The sequence below is a fragment of the Apodemus sylvaticus genome, chromosome 5, assembly GCF_947179515.1.
Source record: "Apodemus sylvaticus chromosome 5, mApoSyl1.1, whole genome shotgun sequence".
Taxonomy (NCBI): domain Eukaryota; kingdom Metazoa; phylum Chordata; class Mammalia; order Rodentia; family Muridae; genus Apodemus; species Apodemus sylvaticus.
The window spans coordinates 57,575,364-57,593,129 of NC_067476.1; the positions used below are offsets into that span (position 1 = coordinate 57,575,364).

A 17,766-nucleotide genomic window follows, 5' to 3' on the forward strand; every position below is an offset into this window, starting at 1 on the left:
GCAATTCTCCATAGGTGCATGCTGTACCACACTCAATTAAGAAAGTCTTGAATAAAATACTAAATATTAGAACTTTAAATATCATAAGCTAGCACATTTATAATCAACCAACCTTTTCACACGTCAACAATGCAGTGCCACCTATTGGCTAAAATAGTTCAATCCTCTTTTTAACCCTAACGAGGGAGAATTTCAAACCTAACAAAAGTACAACTGAACACAATAATAAAAGCCCATCCACCAGGCTTTGGCAGCGTCCAGCCTGTGGCTGACTTCACTCAACCCAGACTGCACCCAGGCTTTCCACACTTCCGCTTATACAGTGAGTCCCAGGCAGCAGATGGCTTAAGCCCAGTCTCTGAGGAGACTCCGTGCCTTCCCTGAGGACTAGGAGCGAAGACATCAATTTGTCTCTGCAAATCTGCAAGTACCAGCAGCATAAGAATGAAGACATAACCAAGAACATTAAGTTTATTCATTAAATTGAGTGACTCCTCTAAGAGAAGACATAGAAAGGAGCACTTGGGGCCCACAGAGGTGCACTGAGATGCCAGAAAAGCATGCCTGTCTGTCTGTCAGCAGTGTCTGTACCTGAAGAATCTACATCTAGATGTCCCCACACCAGCTGGTGGTCCTTCCCAGTTTAAAAGTTCTGCAAACGTTTCAGCACACGAAAGTACGCTGAAACACACAGGCCCCGCAAGCATACTGCTTCTCTAAAGTAATTTAATGACTGTGCAAAGACATTACACAGGTATGTCTTTGTGTGTAACCTGCACCTTTATCCATACTTCATGAAACATGCAATATGTTTTTCAATCCAATGTGAACTTTTATAGTTTGGATATAACCCATTTTCTACCTACAAGTGTTTTTCTTGATTTCTTTTTAATATAACAAAAAACAAATGTCTTCAGATCCTCATGTCACAAACCCTCACTAAAGTCTTGCATAATTAAGTTCTGCCATATAAAGTCAGGAATGCTCTATGCCACATACTGATTTCAAGAACTAAATAAGCAAGCAAATTATATAATCCTGTTATACTATAATAATGTACTCCAAAATAATCCACACAGTTCCTACAAACCAAATCACTACCAAAAAAATTAAAACAAAACCAGAAGCAAACTAATTATTACTAAATCGTATAAAAAGAACCAAGAGAATTAAAAAGATTGTAACTCCAGGAACAGGGCTTACAAGTTAAATATAAATTATCCACGACAATTTCGCTAAGTATAAAAGAGAGGTCCATGCTGGAAACTGTGAGATGCATTAAACATATAAGCTTTCAATTATAGGATTTCATTTTTAAGTTTCTTAAGAGTTCGACATTATTATTACTGACCAGTTTTTGAAGATATTCTAAGATGATGCAAATTAACAGATTCAATGTTAATTTTTCCAATTTTGTATTCAATCCATTTAAAATCAACATAAGTGACATGGCCTGAGAAAACTGAGAGTCTTCCTCACCAACTGGACATGGCTTTCACACTGAAGCCAGGCTGACTGCCCCACAGCAGAACCCAAACAATACTGAACTCCTCGACTTACAAAGTTTTACATTTTATATTCTTTTCAACCATTATGCTCTACAACCAGTTTAGGGATTAATTTATTGCCTGATGTATATCTGATTTCCTGTGTTTAACGTGGCTCTCAGCATATAATCCTACTGTATATTCCCAGGAAAGCAGCAAAGGCCCCTCTCTGAGGACCACAGAAGTACCACTTGGAAAAGGAAAGAGACCAGAGGGAAATGGGATGGGGTGGTGTGTGTGGGTGTGTGTGTGGGTGTGTGGGGGGGGGTGACAACTGTGGGTTTTAAAGGGGAAGTGAATATGACTAGAGTATTTGATATACAACTATAAAAATTTCACAATGAACCCCATTACTATATATGATTAATACTTGCTGAAACAACAATTAAAACCAGAAGTTTCCGTCTCAGGAACCTTTACTGGTAAAGGTTCTGTATTTTTAAATCACAGTTTCCCTGACACTGTATCCAAATTTGTAATAGGCATCGAAATTGTGCTTCTGTGACAAAACAATGGAACTGTGATTATGTAGTAGCCATCAAAGTTACTTTTCCAAAAAGAATGGAGGAGTGGCCCCTGGTTCTGGAAAGACTCTACAAGAGTATAGGGGAATTCCAGAACAGGGAAGTGGGAAGGGGTGGATGGAAGATACTTTCAAACCTCTAAGCACTCAACATAAGCACTCTGTGCCCTACACCAACCCTGGAAGCAACCCCTGCACAGCGCAGCGCAGGACTCAGTCCCACCCAGCTCGGAGTGGAGCCTTGGCTGAGGGAAGCTCCTCACACTGTGCTGACTCTCGATCTCCTCGTGCTTCTGTTGCAGGGCCTGCGAAGCCCTGATGGAGTCGCCAATGCCCCACTGTGCTCTCAGCTGCTCAGACCCAGGCCCTTCAAGCCAGTTCACAACCTGCAATGAAAAGGCAAGAGGAGAATAACCAAAAGCTTGTCAAATTTTCATTCTCACTCGTTTCCCACCCCCGAATTCCTGAATTCTTCAACTGTTTATAACTTAGATTATTTAATTCTATTTAAATAGCTATTAAATATTTTTAAAAATCATTTGCATTAAATGTTTCATTTGGAATTACATATTTATACTGGGATATCACTTCCAGAAACCTGAATTTGGAAAACTTAACACTGTAGCTAACAGTCAGTTTTCAGCTCTCTGGCTATCTGCCAGGCTTAGGTAAAAAACAAATCAAAAACCGGCAAAACACACTGGAATGCTTCTATTAAAAAGGGTAAAATTCTACTTATGATAAGAGATCCAGAACTACAGGATTTAGAGTTCAGGAGGACATCAGAAATGACATTGGTCAGAGGTTTTAACTAATACTTCAGAAAACCGAGTTTCAGCAACTAAGTAACTTGTCCAAGGAAATAAGATAAGACTGAAAGGAAACCTCTGATGATTCTTTCCAAAGCCCTAAGAACAGTTAAGCAACCAAGTTAAAACACTACCTTCTTGCTTTAGTAACAAGCTCATCCTAGGATAAACTAAACACCTAGACTTCTCAGGAGAAGCCCCATAAACTCTGCTCAAGTGAGTATTAGGAGGATCTGTAGTTTGCCAGGGTGACGAGACCCCAGTGCTCATTTGTGGCTTCACAGAGGCAGGTGTAAGGAGGCAATAACCATCCTAGGTAGATGTGAGTCATTCTAGCATCAAACATTCATGCTCCATCATGAATCACTAAACCAAAAGATACCCTAAGTTGTATTCCACCGGATATTAACAGTTCATATGTGACCCTGGGTGAATTTTAGGAGAAGCAACATTTCAGGAGAAGAAACGCTGGTTATACTGCAGCCTTTATCAGTGCTGGGGGGGGGGGTGGCAGAGCAATGATCAGACTCATGCAGGGGTCTGCTAACTCTTCCTGCACACTCACTGTGAAGGAGTTCTAATAAAGCAGAGCAGGAACAAGATCACCAAGTGCCACCTGAATGTTTCAATCTGAGAGTAGATGTACAGTGACTGAAACCTAAACTTAGGACAGTTCTCACAAAGTGGGTGCAGATGCCACCATCGCTTGCTGGGATGGCCTCATAGTGAAGAGAATCTGTCTCTCACAGTGCATTTCTGCTAACATGGGATTGACACACATACTCAGTTTTAAATGTTTATGCATTCTTTTTTATAATTATATAAACATACAATATAAGGAAATCCTGTGCATTTCCTTCTGCTAATTTTCAAAGCAGCTTTCCTGTCTCAGTCTAGATGCATTAGCTTCAGCCGACTCCTATGATTCAAGTGATTTCTATCCAGTGATTTTCACTTAGCACTAAACTACAATTCTGTAGTAATTTTCCATGTGCAAACTACTATGATTTTTATTAAGTTTACAAACCTCATTTTAAGCAGGCCACCCCTTTGCCTGCCTCTCTCCAACTGCCCAATCAATAAACCCATTCACCCTAAGATGTACAGCTATTGCATCTACATTCAAGACTGCTGTTGCATGGGTAGGTACATGACTATATGAAAACATACACAGCAGTCATATACAATATTTCCTCTACTTCTTTCTTCCCTGGAAATCTGTCCACTGAACCGTTCTTGTCCAATGATGAAAATGCTAATGACTAATGCATACATTATACATCAGTCCTGTAAAATACTTGCTTCTATCCAAAATCACCAGTAATAAGTTTTAAGTGTAGTTTCCAATAACCTTTGTAAAGCGAGTGTTATGGAAATGCTCCTGCTAACTAGAAAAGAAACCTCTCCATACAGTTAGCAATACTGAACACATTACAACTGTCTGTTTATTACACATATGGGGTCTTCTATGATTTCTGCTTGACTTTTTATCTTATATTCTACTGTCTAAATATACAAACTTCTGCTTTAAGTTTCAATACTCTCAGGCAAAGCTCATAAAAAAAAAAAACAGTATTACTGCTGAGCAAGTGAAGCAAATGTGTTGTGCTTCCTTCCTTTTGGCTGAACTCTGCTCAAGTTCATCGGCGCTCTACTGGCGGACCCCTTCAGAATAAACAGCGCGCTGGTCCTCGGCCTCTTCCGTCTCTCATCTGAGCTCTAGGACCTGCTTTGCTTCCCTAGTCAGACACTGTTACTATCACAGAGGAGACATGATCAGGTGTCAGCTGGCATTCCGGCTCTGTTCCCATGAGTACTCTGAAGAGAGTGCGCAGGGCTATTTTCAGGACATGCCAATTGGTGTTGGTAAGATAGCCATTACTGTTCCATATTTTAGTGTTTGATACAATAGTTAAGACAGACACTTTCTAAAGAAATGTACACGCCTTGGGAAAATACAGATGGGAGACAAACCTTAAAGCCTGAGGGGCAGAAGGAGCTGGACTGCAGAGAGGGTAGTGAAGGGCAGAGCCAAGACCTACAAACTCAGTCTACCCCAAGTCTTCCACAGCGACTGCCATGTCCCGACCTTAGCCCGGTGCACATTGCTAAGGTGAAGGCAGAACTCAGACTCACACTGGGTGCTGCTTGCTGATTAGTTAAATATGAATGCCAGCTTGTCCTCATGGGTTCCGATGCTCCTCACCTCTCTCAAGCTCTTGCCCTTTTACCTTCTACACAGAAGAAAGCCCAATCACCAGACACGTCCTGACCTGAGTTCCCTGGCCTGTACCCTAGACTGTACACAGCAAACCTTTGTCCACAGCAGTAGTCTGTCTGCTGCATTAGTCCAGTGACACAAAAGTGAGCTAATGTACAGACCTTTAGAGGAGCCATAAACCTAAACATGAACTTCAAACAAAGGACAGACATCTCCCCGACACAGAAAGCCAATCACATGAGCAAAAGTGCACAGCTTTAATGCACAGAAACTGATTTTCCTCAGTAAGGAATGCCACAGTACAGAAGCAGTAACTGTATGACTATTTCTAATGAAATTAGTCAAATTGAGGTCAAAGCCTTGTAAACAAGTAAGTCCATTTAAATGCATCAATGATGGTGGCTTACCAGATGGTATTATAAAATTTTTATTCACACTTCACTCAGTCAAATATGAAAGTTAACTTACTTTAAGAACAGCTTTACACAATCTATAACAATGTGACTCCCTCAGTTATTGATACATGTAAATGCATCAGTATAACCTTGGAGGTGTGTCCTTAAAACCTGTGAGAACAAATATTTGCACAGGCCGAGAAACACCTGACTGTCCACTACTGTTTCACAGCTGGATGGCATGAGGGCCAACCCCAGCAGGAGCAGCCGACTGCAGGAAGGGCCTGGGGACTGGGCAGAGCCTCCAGCCATGCACTTAGCTATTGAGAGTGCATCTTACTCTGCACCTATGGCCTCTCTAGAATAGAGGGAAAGTGCATGTTCTATAAATAACACCTGCAGCGTTGGCAGAACACTGCCGCAGTGTGTAATGGGAACGACCACAGCCTCTTCAGTAAAATGGTGTGTCGCTTACCCAGGAGCAATGAAACCTAACTCCTAACTTCACAGAAGCAGCATAGGGACTATCTGCATTCCTCATCAAGTCTGACACTGTCCTTCTAAACCGTGATTGAAAATTACCATGCGACTACTTAGCACTCCACTCATCAAAGCCGTCCACCGCTCGTGCGCCATGTTCTCAAGTGATGCTAGAACAGGTAAGCAGACAACTCAGGTCCCGCTGATGTAATATAAACAGACGCACAGCTTTCCGATTAGCTTTATGTAAATTGATTTCCCCACATATGCAAGATACTCTGCTGTATGCCATGTGTTCAGCATGCTACTGTAGGTACATTTAAATGGCCACGTTGGCAGGCAAGGGAACTGGACCTTTCTTTAAGCCTGTGGGGTGCTGCATGCTGTCCATTGGTACAGCAGCCTGTTTGCAGCTTCCTAAGGAAACAGCCAGGTGTGGCCACACATGTCTGAATGCCTGCAGTCAAGAAGCTGAGGCATGAGGCAGGAGAATGAGGAGCTCAAGGCTTGCCTGTACTACAAAGTGAGACCTTGTCTTTAAAAGAAATTTTAAAAAATCAACAAAAAAGTGAAATTTATCTGTTTTTAACAATGATGTTAACTATCTTAATCATTATAAACACCACTACCACCACCACCATCATCACCATCTCCCTTCTCTAATCTCTTAACTCGGCATTCAAAAATGCATCTGTCAATCCATTAACTTCTTTGATCTTTTCTAATCAGCAAAACACACACAGTGATCAATCTTATGTCTATGTATAAGCCCAAAAGCCAGAACTTGTTACTTATCAGGCATTAAGGATCTTATAAAATTATCATTTTAAATCTTCATTTAAAAGTCTTAGTAAATAGGTGTGTAAGTGCTGTTGTTGCTGTAATTGTTCTGTTTGTGGAGGAGGAAACAAGGGCACAGAACAGTCTTCCAAGGCCAAGCTGCTCAGAAGAAAGAAAGGCCAGATTCAGACAGCCTAGGTTCAGAAGCTGAGTCTTGTCCCAACCACTGTGCTGTCAAAGACAATTCTAACATAAAGTCTGTATACTCGATACAGACTGCCTTTAACATACTAACAAGTACCTACAAACAGTCACAATTAAATACATGCTCAGACATCTTGATTTACATGCAATTAATGTAAGAAGACGCTCTATAGAATCCAGTGTAATCCAAGTCTCCAAATCCACTTCCTTCTTATGCTATTCTCTAATCACCCAAAATGGCAGCCTCCTGTAAACCCTCCTGTGTGGTAAAATCTGCCATGTTCCTAGAAAATAAAGTCAACTGCTACTTCTTCCCACTAGGACTTCCCAGACCACAGCAGCCACAGAAACGATCAGTCTATAAAAGCTCAAAGCACTCTGGTTCTTTCCTTGTGATAGTTAATGCTTTTTCTCCTTTATTTAATACTTTGTATCAAGAAACAAAATTGAATCTACTTTTATAACCTGTATACAATTTAGCGCCATGCCTAGATTTTAAAAGAACACTTCAGTATTTCAAGCTGCTTGTACTTGTTTTTAAAGGTTTTATTTTTAGTTCTGTGTACGTGTGTGTCTGTGCATGGTTGTATACATATAAGCACAGGTACCTATGGATGACAGAAAAGCATATAGTATCAGCTGCCTTAGAGCTGGAGTTACAGGCAACTGGGAGCCCTTAAAGTGGGTGTTGTAAACTGAACTCAAGCCCTCTGCAAGAACAGTATACTCTCTTACTGCTAAGTCATCCCTCTTGCTGAGACAGCTTGTTTAAAGATTTATTTTCTCAATTGTTCAGTAGATAAAGGTCTACCATAATCTAACGAACAGAAATGTCTCGTATTTGTTTTGGTATTTTCAGTCATATTCTGTATCAAAATCAATTCTAAAAACAACTAAAAATTCATAAGCACATCTGTTTTTTTTATTAATAGTATAAATGGGTACATTTAGTATTAGAATTACCTACATCACATGCATTACCTTTGCATGCTAGAATAGAAAACTTTACAATGAAGGTAAACAGTCTAGTAAGTTTTAGAAATTAAGAATAACTCAAACAACCATGTTAAATGTTATGAATGAAATGAATAGAAATGAATAGAAAGCTGCTTTTGAAGTCATTTTGTTAGTGAGGTAAATAATCAATTCCACCACTGCAGAAATCATTTCACTTCAGTGTAGACACTCCCTATGAAGATATGAATTGGTGTGAAATCTCTAAAGTTCTCTACATGACATAAGACTTAATAGAATCAGTCACAAGGCAGATGTTATTAGGAAGAACCCCAGAACCCACAAGAATGAGGCTCAGCAGTTCCTCACCCACCTGCATCACCTTCTGCTGGATCTCCTCTAACTGTGTGCGCTTACTGCGCTGCCTGCAGACTTCCTGGTAACGCGTGTACTGCTCCCGCAGTGAGTCTAGCAACTTCATAACCTGTGGCTGTGCCAGCAGCTCATCGTCCATAGGAGACCACGAGACCCCTCCATCAGAGCCGTTAAATCGACGCTGCTGTAATTCAGATAACAACTCATGCCCTTTACAAACGAAAGATACTTGTAATTAATGCCCATAAAAAATACAGTCCCTACAAGTTGATCTAAATCCCAGTCCTGATTTTAAAACCTATCCTTCTGCCTTCTCATAAGGAGTGAAATACAAGTAGAAACTTCCTATATCACACTGAGTAGGAAACTGCATATGTGCACATACGAGAACAAAGCCATTAATATATACTAGAAAACACATAGAAACAAATGGCCAAGCATGTAGATATAGACCCTATATGCCACAGTAAATGTAGAACATATACACTGATAAATATTTATCAGACGGTTGATGGATTATTATTCAAGATATGGTATCAATAAATTGTCTTTGTGAAGCAAAATTACACTCTAGAATTTTCATTCCTAATTCAAGAAACGTCTGGAGGGTTTCAGCTCTTCACTCTCAAGCACAGCACTTAAAAGAGAAGTTGACAGTGAAGCAAATGTATCATCAGAGTAGCTGGAGGGAAGGTTTGATGAGCAGTACAAAATAATACTGAAATAATCTCTACGGGGATGCCTGTAACAGGCTGCCTGCCGGGCTAGTGGACAGCCATGCTGGGGAGAACGGCACAGAGCAAGTGCACTCAGGAGTCTGCGCACACCTGAGGAGCTGGCACGCTGACAATTTTAAAAATGAAGAGACTGTTTGCCCAGAATAAAACTATTTGTTGCACAGGCATCAAAAATACATAGATATAAATTTTCTTCTTCTCTCTAGTTTGGAAGTATCCTAAATTTAAATAGCTTTAAAAGTATAGAAAGAGAAGGGGGGTTGTAGCTTTTAAATATAACCAATTTCTAAAAAAATATCTTGTTCTAAATCTCCATTATATACCTTCAGTACCTACTTTAAGTGTTCATAGCATATAAAATAAAACTTAGTGCATATATTTAAATATTTAAAATGTTTTTAAATCAATGGCTTAAAATAAGATGCTTTTGAAATGTTAAATAATGCATGAAATTAAGTTTACATATGAAATAGTATTTTTACTGGCCAACTACTGTAATTTCTAAACATGTAATTTATGGATTATAATTACTTCTTTGCTCCCTAAAGAACTAAGATCTATATCAAACTAAAAACTGAAATACAGCTGAATAAATACATCAAAACTATTCAGATTTTAAAACATTATTCCTGGCATTTTTAAATTGGAAATACATCTGTTTAAAAAATCTGTGGAAATACTTAAAACACATCAGAATCTTTGCATGAACTCCATATATGTCTGTCATTAATATCAGAACACACCCACTTTTTATTATTCTGACAATTGACATCTTAGCGTTTCCTTGTGGGTGCCATGTATACCAGAGAACATTCAGGATAATCATTTCAGAGAACAACCTGATGCCTCACTGACTGGGGTCAGGTACTGGCTACAGAACTTACTAGCTGCATCTACACATCCCACCAGGGAATGAACTCGAGTCTCATGCCCCCTAGGAATTTGGGCAGCTCCTGAGCCACATCTGAAGCCCTTCTTTACATTCTTGGTTTTGAGAGGAGTTCTTTGTATGTTCCTCAAACTTTCACTTAACTCATTCTGTGGACCAGGCAGGCCTTGAACTTGTTACCTTCCTGACTCTTCCTCGAAGGCACTGGAATCAATCAGCTTTTTCCACTAGGCCCAGTTTAACCATTTACACCTCAGTCTCATTCCTTTAAAAACAGTGTAGCAAGACCAACCTCTCAGACTGTGCTGAGGAACACAGAGAGTGCTTAGTTTGTGCCTGGAACCCAGGAAGATTGGAAGTATGAGCTATTAATTTTTTCAGACCAGAAATAAAGCTACAGTATTTCATTGAAAGAATTCCAATTCATTCTCCTAGAATTGGTGGCTCTCTACTATGGTCACAGGGTATAGCACACACAGCACGGAGCACGGGGTGTCAGCGCACAGGGCCACCTCTAAGGACTCAGTGATTTGCACAGATGATTACCCACTGCTGTAACTAGACCTGCTTTGAGCTGTGGTGATAAATATTCTTAACTGATTCTGAACAATTTATTTACTTAGGTTATATTTTTATCTCTAAACCTTGAATTCTTGAAGTGTACAAGAGAGACAATAATACTGATTATCTCAAATGCTGCTGAGGGAATATAGCATACAGCAAGTACTCAACAATCATAACAACCCAATGAGACAGAATTAAATGCACTTTTTGAAATTCATTTTATAAAATAGGAAATAGATCCCAGACTTTTAGGAGGAAATAATTTATCATTATTAATTTTTAGATATATCAACACCATCAGGTTAATCCCAAATAATTTGAAAAACTTCCCTTTAAACTCCTACTACATTAACAACTTACATGTTGAGTAAACTTTTTTAAAGAGACTAAGACTTTGTTTACCAGATTATTATCATCACTAGTAATTGATGTTACCTGTCTGAAGGACTGTCTCAGGATCAACAGATGGAAGAAAGTTTAAATCCACAGACCTGGAAGATATCAAAAGAATCATTTTTAAATGCTGTAATATTCCTATAAAATCTACTTCAAAAATTGTTTCACACTTAATACATTTATTCCTGAAAGATCTGATGCTAAATTCTACCTGACTGTTACAGAGCCAACCAGTGTTCCTCCAACAGCTCCATAATATAGGAAGTCATTACTACAAACCCATCATACGAAGCCAAAACCACAGAAAAACACAGCAAAAAGAACAATTTCCCTGAATAAAAATAAATGTGCAAAATATCCTCAAATTCAAGAACACATTAAGAGGATTGCATACTATTGCCAAGTTGGGCTGGCTTCGTAGCAAATGTAAGAATGGTTCACCATATATAATTAAGTAAGTACTACAGCACACAAACAGACTTCAGGATGGAAACCTCAGCAGACACAAGGAGACAAGGGTTCTCATTCTCTCCATTCTTATTCAGCACTGTGTCTGAATTCTTAACTAGTGCAGTAACAGAAGAGAAATAAAGGAGACACAAACAGGAGAGGAAAAGGCCAACTTCCCCTTAGTGAAAATGACATGATCCCTGATTATAAACTAATCACCCCACAGAGCCGACTGGAAAACCCCTAGGCCTGCAGTTCATGGTGACTTTTCTCTCCCACCTTTGGAGTAGCATGCAGACGTTACTAACATGTACACCTATACACATGCATGTGTGGTGTCCAACAGATGCGCTCCACTCCCTCCACACTATGGTCCTGGGTCTCAGGCAGCTGGATTTCTGCCTTCACTTTCTTAAATACATGAGAAAGAGAAAATTCAAGAAAGACTGAGGAGCTACCAAATCATAGACAAAGACCATGCTGCTACATGCCAAACTAAACTCTGGAACTTGTTAAGTTCAAGAATCCTTGTCTTCACCTCTTGGATAGCCTAGATGCTCCTTGAAGGTTAATACCATGAAGAGTGATACAAATTTGACTAGAGAAGGAGAACCAGGCCCTGGCCTACTGTCATACAAACACGGGGAGGTACAAAGTCACAATTAAACTGGCTTCTTTGATGCTGAGCTTCCTCAGAGACCTCAACCCAGGTTGACAGCCATCAGCAGGGATAGAAATACTGCATTAAAATGTGACCATGGGTTCATTTCCTATGAACTCTCTTCAAATGTCTGTCTTTCCTGAGAAATAAAAGTGTGTATGATAGAAACAGTTGAATGTGTGTTTACGCATTTACATTTTTATATGGTGTTATAGAATTCTGTTCCCCAAGCAGGATATGCTGATTGCTGTCTTGAAAAAGAGAAGCTAGGATTATACCCAAGAGTCTGTCTTATATAAGACAGGGCCTACTAACATTCTTTGGTCAAAGTGGAGGAAGGTGTACTGATAGCACAGAAAGCCTCTCCTGCAGGATGACAAAGGCTTCACACTTGCTAGCAGAGAGTCTCTTCTTTGGTGTTATAGCTGCCTATAAGTTGCCTACTGTCTTGTAGGTAACCACTCGCCCATGCTCCTATAAGTAACCAAATAAAATTACTGACTCACCAAGCTAAGACTTGTGTGCAACTATGACTCTAATGAGTCATGAATGACCTGTCTGGTATGAGAAGACACTGTCTGTGTCTCCATGGGAGGAGCCACATAAAAGATACTATGTACAGGACACTAATCCCTGCGATAATTTGTGGTATCTTTAAGTAGACTGTAATTCAAACTATTTGTTTTTACATTCTGAAAATTTTGTAATTAACATTTGGTAAAGTTATCATGCTCTTACATCCACGTGACCACGTTGTTTGAGCTGACTGACACAGGATCATATCTCAATTCTTAGGTTCCATTGTATATTCAAGGTCAAATGTAAAGAAGCTGGATGAGAGTGCCTATTAGTTCCCTCAAATGTCCCAATGAAACAGCACAGTGCTAGTGACCACCATCAATCAAAAGCTCAGGGTTTGTTTCTTTCTTAATACTCTTTAGTTTTACATGGAAAGGAACCTGGCCCACCAACCAAACGATGAAAGCGCTACATCTGAGCTGTATAATCTATTGATGATACAGTTCAACTGCTACAGCGAGTGTGATGAGATGCCAAACTCCTCACATTAAATTTATGAATGTCTCACTTCAGAAGCATTCTATATGCTACACATTTTGGTACTAATGGATTTAAAGAAGTTTTAAGAATTTTATTTCAAGCCGCAGATGTTCTCAGGAAAGACAAAACTAAGAATAGAAAATGGCTTCGTTTTCAAGGCATGGTTTTACAACAGAATGCTTTGCAGTACAAGGAAAAAATTACAGCCACACTCATCAAAAAGTAGCTTTGTAAAGCCAGCTTAAGTCAAAGGGACATTGTATATGAAAAGCAAATGCTTATCAGCTGTGTGGCAGTTCTGAGTAGAGACTTGTTCACTGCGGTCCCCTTAACCTAAGCCAGCAGCAAGGCATTCTTCATGGGCAACTGCCTACCTTTCTTTCTCCTGTTCATTCCCCTTATCACTTCCATTGTTAATCAGAGCAAGTTCATCTAGCAATGATGTAGACTCCTTTGTAAACTTCTCAAAGACCTGCAACAGGAGATTGTAGAGACATACAATGAAAACTCTCTAAAAGCAATACATAATAAAGACGTCTTTTCCTTCCCAGGTTATACACCAGAGCCCAACAATGCATATGCCCAGAACAAACCCCGATCTCAAGTGATGAGGAGTTTTAATGGCAAGGGAATTTTCAAATTTAAAAACATTAAATACTTTATTCAAACCTATTTCCATTCTTATCCTTCTTTGAGAAACATCTGTACCAATAACAATTTTTTATAACTGCATGAATGTTACTAAGACCAGCTGTAGCCACCCATTCTAATTAGAGACCGTTTCCTCCCCTTACTCTATCACCAGTCTGTTTACAGAGAGTGTATTATATAAAAATGCATTGCTTATAATTTGAACATGATTCCCTAAGTATGTCTGAGAAGGGATTTGGGCTCATTTGAACACAGACAATAAAGTAGACATACAGTTGTCCAACAGACATGTCACTGTTTAAATACAAGGCAGTAATGGCTACTCATTCAGGGATAACCAAAGTTCTCTAAAGTTTGTTAGTACACAATCTCTAGAAGCTCCATTAGAGACCATTCTCTACACAATTCAATAAAAACAATGCTATGTGACACAGACACATAGTGCACCTTAGATGTCTGGACAAGCACAGGTTTTCTGAAATGACAGACTTAATCTATCATGTTGTGCCACTATTGTGTTCACATGCTGCTGAAGTATCTTCTGAAACAGTCATGTCATTGAGATCACTTCTCAAGACAGTAAGCCTGCTACAGCAACAGTCAACACAGGGTAATGTACTTGCTGGGCTGCCCCAAGTGTTTCAGGTCCATATTCATTTTGTCTTGCTCACAATTGTAGAAGACAGTACTATTATTATTACCATTTTATAGATATATAAATTAAGACAACAGTGAAGGCCACATACCCAGTTTTTAACATCAGGACTCTAATCAAGTGACCCCCGACTACTGAGTGTGGGTTCCAAACCCTACACTACTAAGCACACACAATGTTTTTATAAACCATTGGTTTTTATAAAAAATACATCTTAGTTGATTGAGAATGTTGTTCATTTTATCTACATGTAAAAACACTTGATTATCTTGTTTTATACTAATATACCAACCAGCCTCTTATTTAGCCAGTCCATGTGATCATAGGTGAGACTCCCACCAAAGTCTTCTGTCAACTGGCATGGCTCTATGTACCGCGTCAACTTATTGGCAGACACTAAAATAACCTACAGAGTGAAAGGTAAGAAATACTGAGTAAATTATTAAAGTCTCTGAAGGGAAATAAGGAGATAAGAACATGTAACCCTGCTTCAAAATGATAGCAAGTGAGCATTTGTTTAGTTAATGCAATAGCACTTGAAATCTATGGTTATGGTTATGGTTATCTGCTTTAAAAAATAATCTATCAAAATAGCCTTACAATACCAATATTTTAAAAATTACTAGCAGCTCAAACTATTTTAATACTTTATCAATATTAAAAATCCTTTAGTGATAAAAATAAAAGTATTTTCTTAATAAAATCATAAAAAAAAGAAATTGTATCAATTTAAAATTAGCTGGTTATACTAAGATAATAATTACATATTTTCTGTAGAAACATATACTTCTAGCATCCAGACTGTAACATCCAAACACCATTTCTCAGTGAAAGAAACCAGGCTGGTCGGGGTACTGATAAGTAAGTACGCATACGAATACCATCTCACCTAGATCACCATAAACCCTGAGGCTGCTATGGTAGCACCAAAGAGGCCTGAAAAGATCTTTACTGATTACAGATGTCAGTAAGAAAAAGTATGGACAACTACACTGAATGGTTTAAGTCTGTGAATTTAAAAGATGACAGTCTTTCTCCACATCCCCGCCAACACCTGCTGTCTCCTGAGTTTTTAACCTTAGCCATTCTGACTGGTGTGAGGTGAAATCTCAGGGTTGTTTTGATTTGCATTTCCCTAATGGCTAATGATGTTGAGCACTTCTTAAGGTGCTTCTCGGCCATCTGAATTTCTTCAGGTGAAAATTCTTTGTTTAGGTCTATACCCCATTTTTTAATAGGGTTACTTGGTTCCCTGGGGTCTAACTTCTTGAGTTCTTTGTATATATTGGATATTAGCCCTCTATCCGATGTAGGATTGGTGAAGATCTTTTCCCAGTTTGTTGGTTGCTGTTTTGTCCTTTGCCTTACAGAAACTTTGTAATTTTATGAGATCCCATTTGTATTCTTGATCTTAGAGCATAAGCTATTGGTGTTCTGTTCAGGAACTTTTCCCCTGTGCCTATGTCCTCAAGGGTTTTCCCCAGTTCCTTTTCTATTAGTTTCAGTGTGTCTGGTTTTATGTGGAGGTCCTTGATCCACTTGGAGTTGAGCTTAGTACAAGGAGATAAAAATGGATCAATTCGCATTCTCCTGCATGCTGACCTCCAGTTGACCCAGCACCATTTGTTGAAAAGGCTATCTTTTTTCCATTGGATGTTTTCCACTCCTTTGTTGAAGATCAAGTGACCATAGGTGTGTGGATTCTGGGTCTTCAATTCTATTACATTGGTCCACTTGCCTGTCCCTGTGCCAATACCATGCAGTTTTTAACACTATTGCTCTGTAGTATTGCTTGAAGTCTGGGATACTAATTCCTCCAGAAGTTCTTTCACTGCTGGTGGGATTGTAAGATGGTACAACCACTATGGAAATCAGTCTGGCGGTTCCTAAGAAAACTGGACATGACACTTCCGGAGGACCCTGCTATACCTCTCCTGGGCATATACCCAGAGGATTCCCCAGCATGCAATAAGGACACATGCTCCACTATGTTCATAGCAGCCTTATTTATAATAGCCAGAAGCTGGAAAGAACCCAGATATCCCTCAATGGAGGAATGGATACAGAACATGTGTATATATATACAATGGAGTACTATTCAGCAATTAAAAACAATGAATTCATGAATAGTTTAGGCAAATGGATGGAACTGGAAAATATCATCCTAAGCGAGGTAACGCAATTACAAAAGAATACACATGGAATGCAATCATTGATAAGTGGATATTAATTAGCCCTGAAGCTCTGAATACTGAAGATACGATTAGCATATCAAATGATTCCCATGAAGAAGGAAGAAGAGGGCCCTAATCCTGGAAAGGCTTGATCCAGCATTGTAGGGGAGTACCAGGACAGAGAAAAGGGAGGGGGAAAAATAGGAGAATGGATGGAGAGAAGAGGACTTATGGGGCATATGGGGGGGGGGGGGACTGGGAAAGGGGAAAGCTTTTAGAATGTAAACAAAGAATATAGAAAATTAAATAAATAAATAAATAATGACAGTCTTCAGGCTATGCCAAGGGATAAAGTCTGTATGCTGAAGACCAGCCACAGAGGAAGTTAAACACAGGCAATACATTTCACAAGAGGGGCAATGACAGGCACATAGCAAGACAGCGCAAGTCTCTCACTGTGCAAACACTCCAGCAAGGACACTGAGAAAGGACAGTGGAACCAAATCGCCATTTCCCAAGTTGTGCTGAACTAAGAGATCAAGACATTGAATGGCACAGCTATTAACAAAAGGATGATGGGCAGTCAGTGACTGAGTCTAATTATCAAGGAACATATCTCCAGGTGAGCAGCCCTGGGAAAAGAGTCAAATGTGAATACCTGTGGAAATCCAAGTGTGGACTTGTGGACTGCAGATTGTGAAAGTGTGCTAAAAACACTGAGGATGCACTACAATGTGTTCATAATACTACACAGTGAAAGCGGGGGTCTGTCCAAGAATGACAACAATGGGGGACACAAGGGGGGGAAAGGAGAAGAAGAAACTGAAGATCAAAAGGCTTTACTTAATGGGAAAGCCCACACTTCCACAAGTATTGCATATTCATTTCTGAGAAGCACATGCCATACAATTTAACAACCTTTCTGTGCGTGCACCAGTCTTCACAGAAGACCTCGGCAGATGAAAACAAAACAACAAAAGCCAACTGAATAGATAAAGCAAATCTACAAGAAACACAGATCACAGCTAACAACACTTCCAAAAGAGTAAAAGTTCATTTATTCTGAGATGTGCTTGAGCTATGAGTGAGCACAGCCCTGAAGCACAGACGCAGGCTGTCCCAGTGTGCTAAGTATTCAGTTACTCAAACTTCACAGTCACAGACAAGAGAGTTATCAACTTAAGGCCTTTTTTAATCAAACGTAGCTGACGATTTCCTTAGCTTTCAGGTTGGTGGAAGCTA

The 17,766-nt window shown here is 39.5% G+C and overlaps 1 protein-coding gene across 2 annotated transcripts in view; it reads right to left on the minus strand.

The window, feature by feature from the left end:
• The window catches only part of Sestd1 (SEC14 and spectrin domain containing 1), a 96,762-nt gene that overhangs the window by 17,250 nt on the left and 61,746 nt on the right, over window positions 1-17,766 (minus strand). For both annotated transcript variants that reach the window (XM_052182773.1, XM_052182774.1), the window contains 5 exons: window positions 14,643-14,756; window positions 13,419-13,516; window positions 10,914-10,969; window positions 8,287-8,498; window positions 2,334-2,456 (listed from right to left, as the gene is read on the minus strand). In XM_052182773.1, coding sequence (XP_052038733.1) covers window positions 2,334-2,456; window positions 8,287-8,498; window positions 10,914-10,969; window positions 13,419-13,516; window positions 14,643-14,756 — 603 coding nt within the window. The remainder of the gene's footprint in view (window positions 1-2,333; window positions 2,457-8,286; window positions 8,499-10,913; window positions 10,970-13,418; window positions 13,517-14,642; window positions 14,757-17,766) is intronic.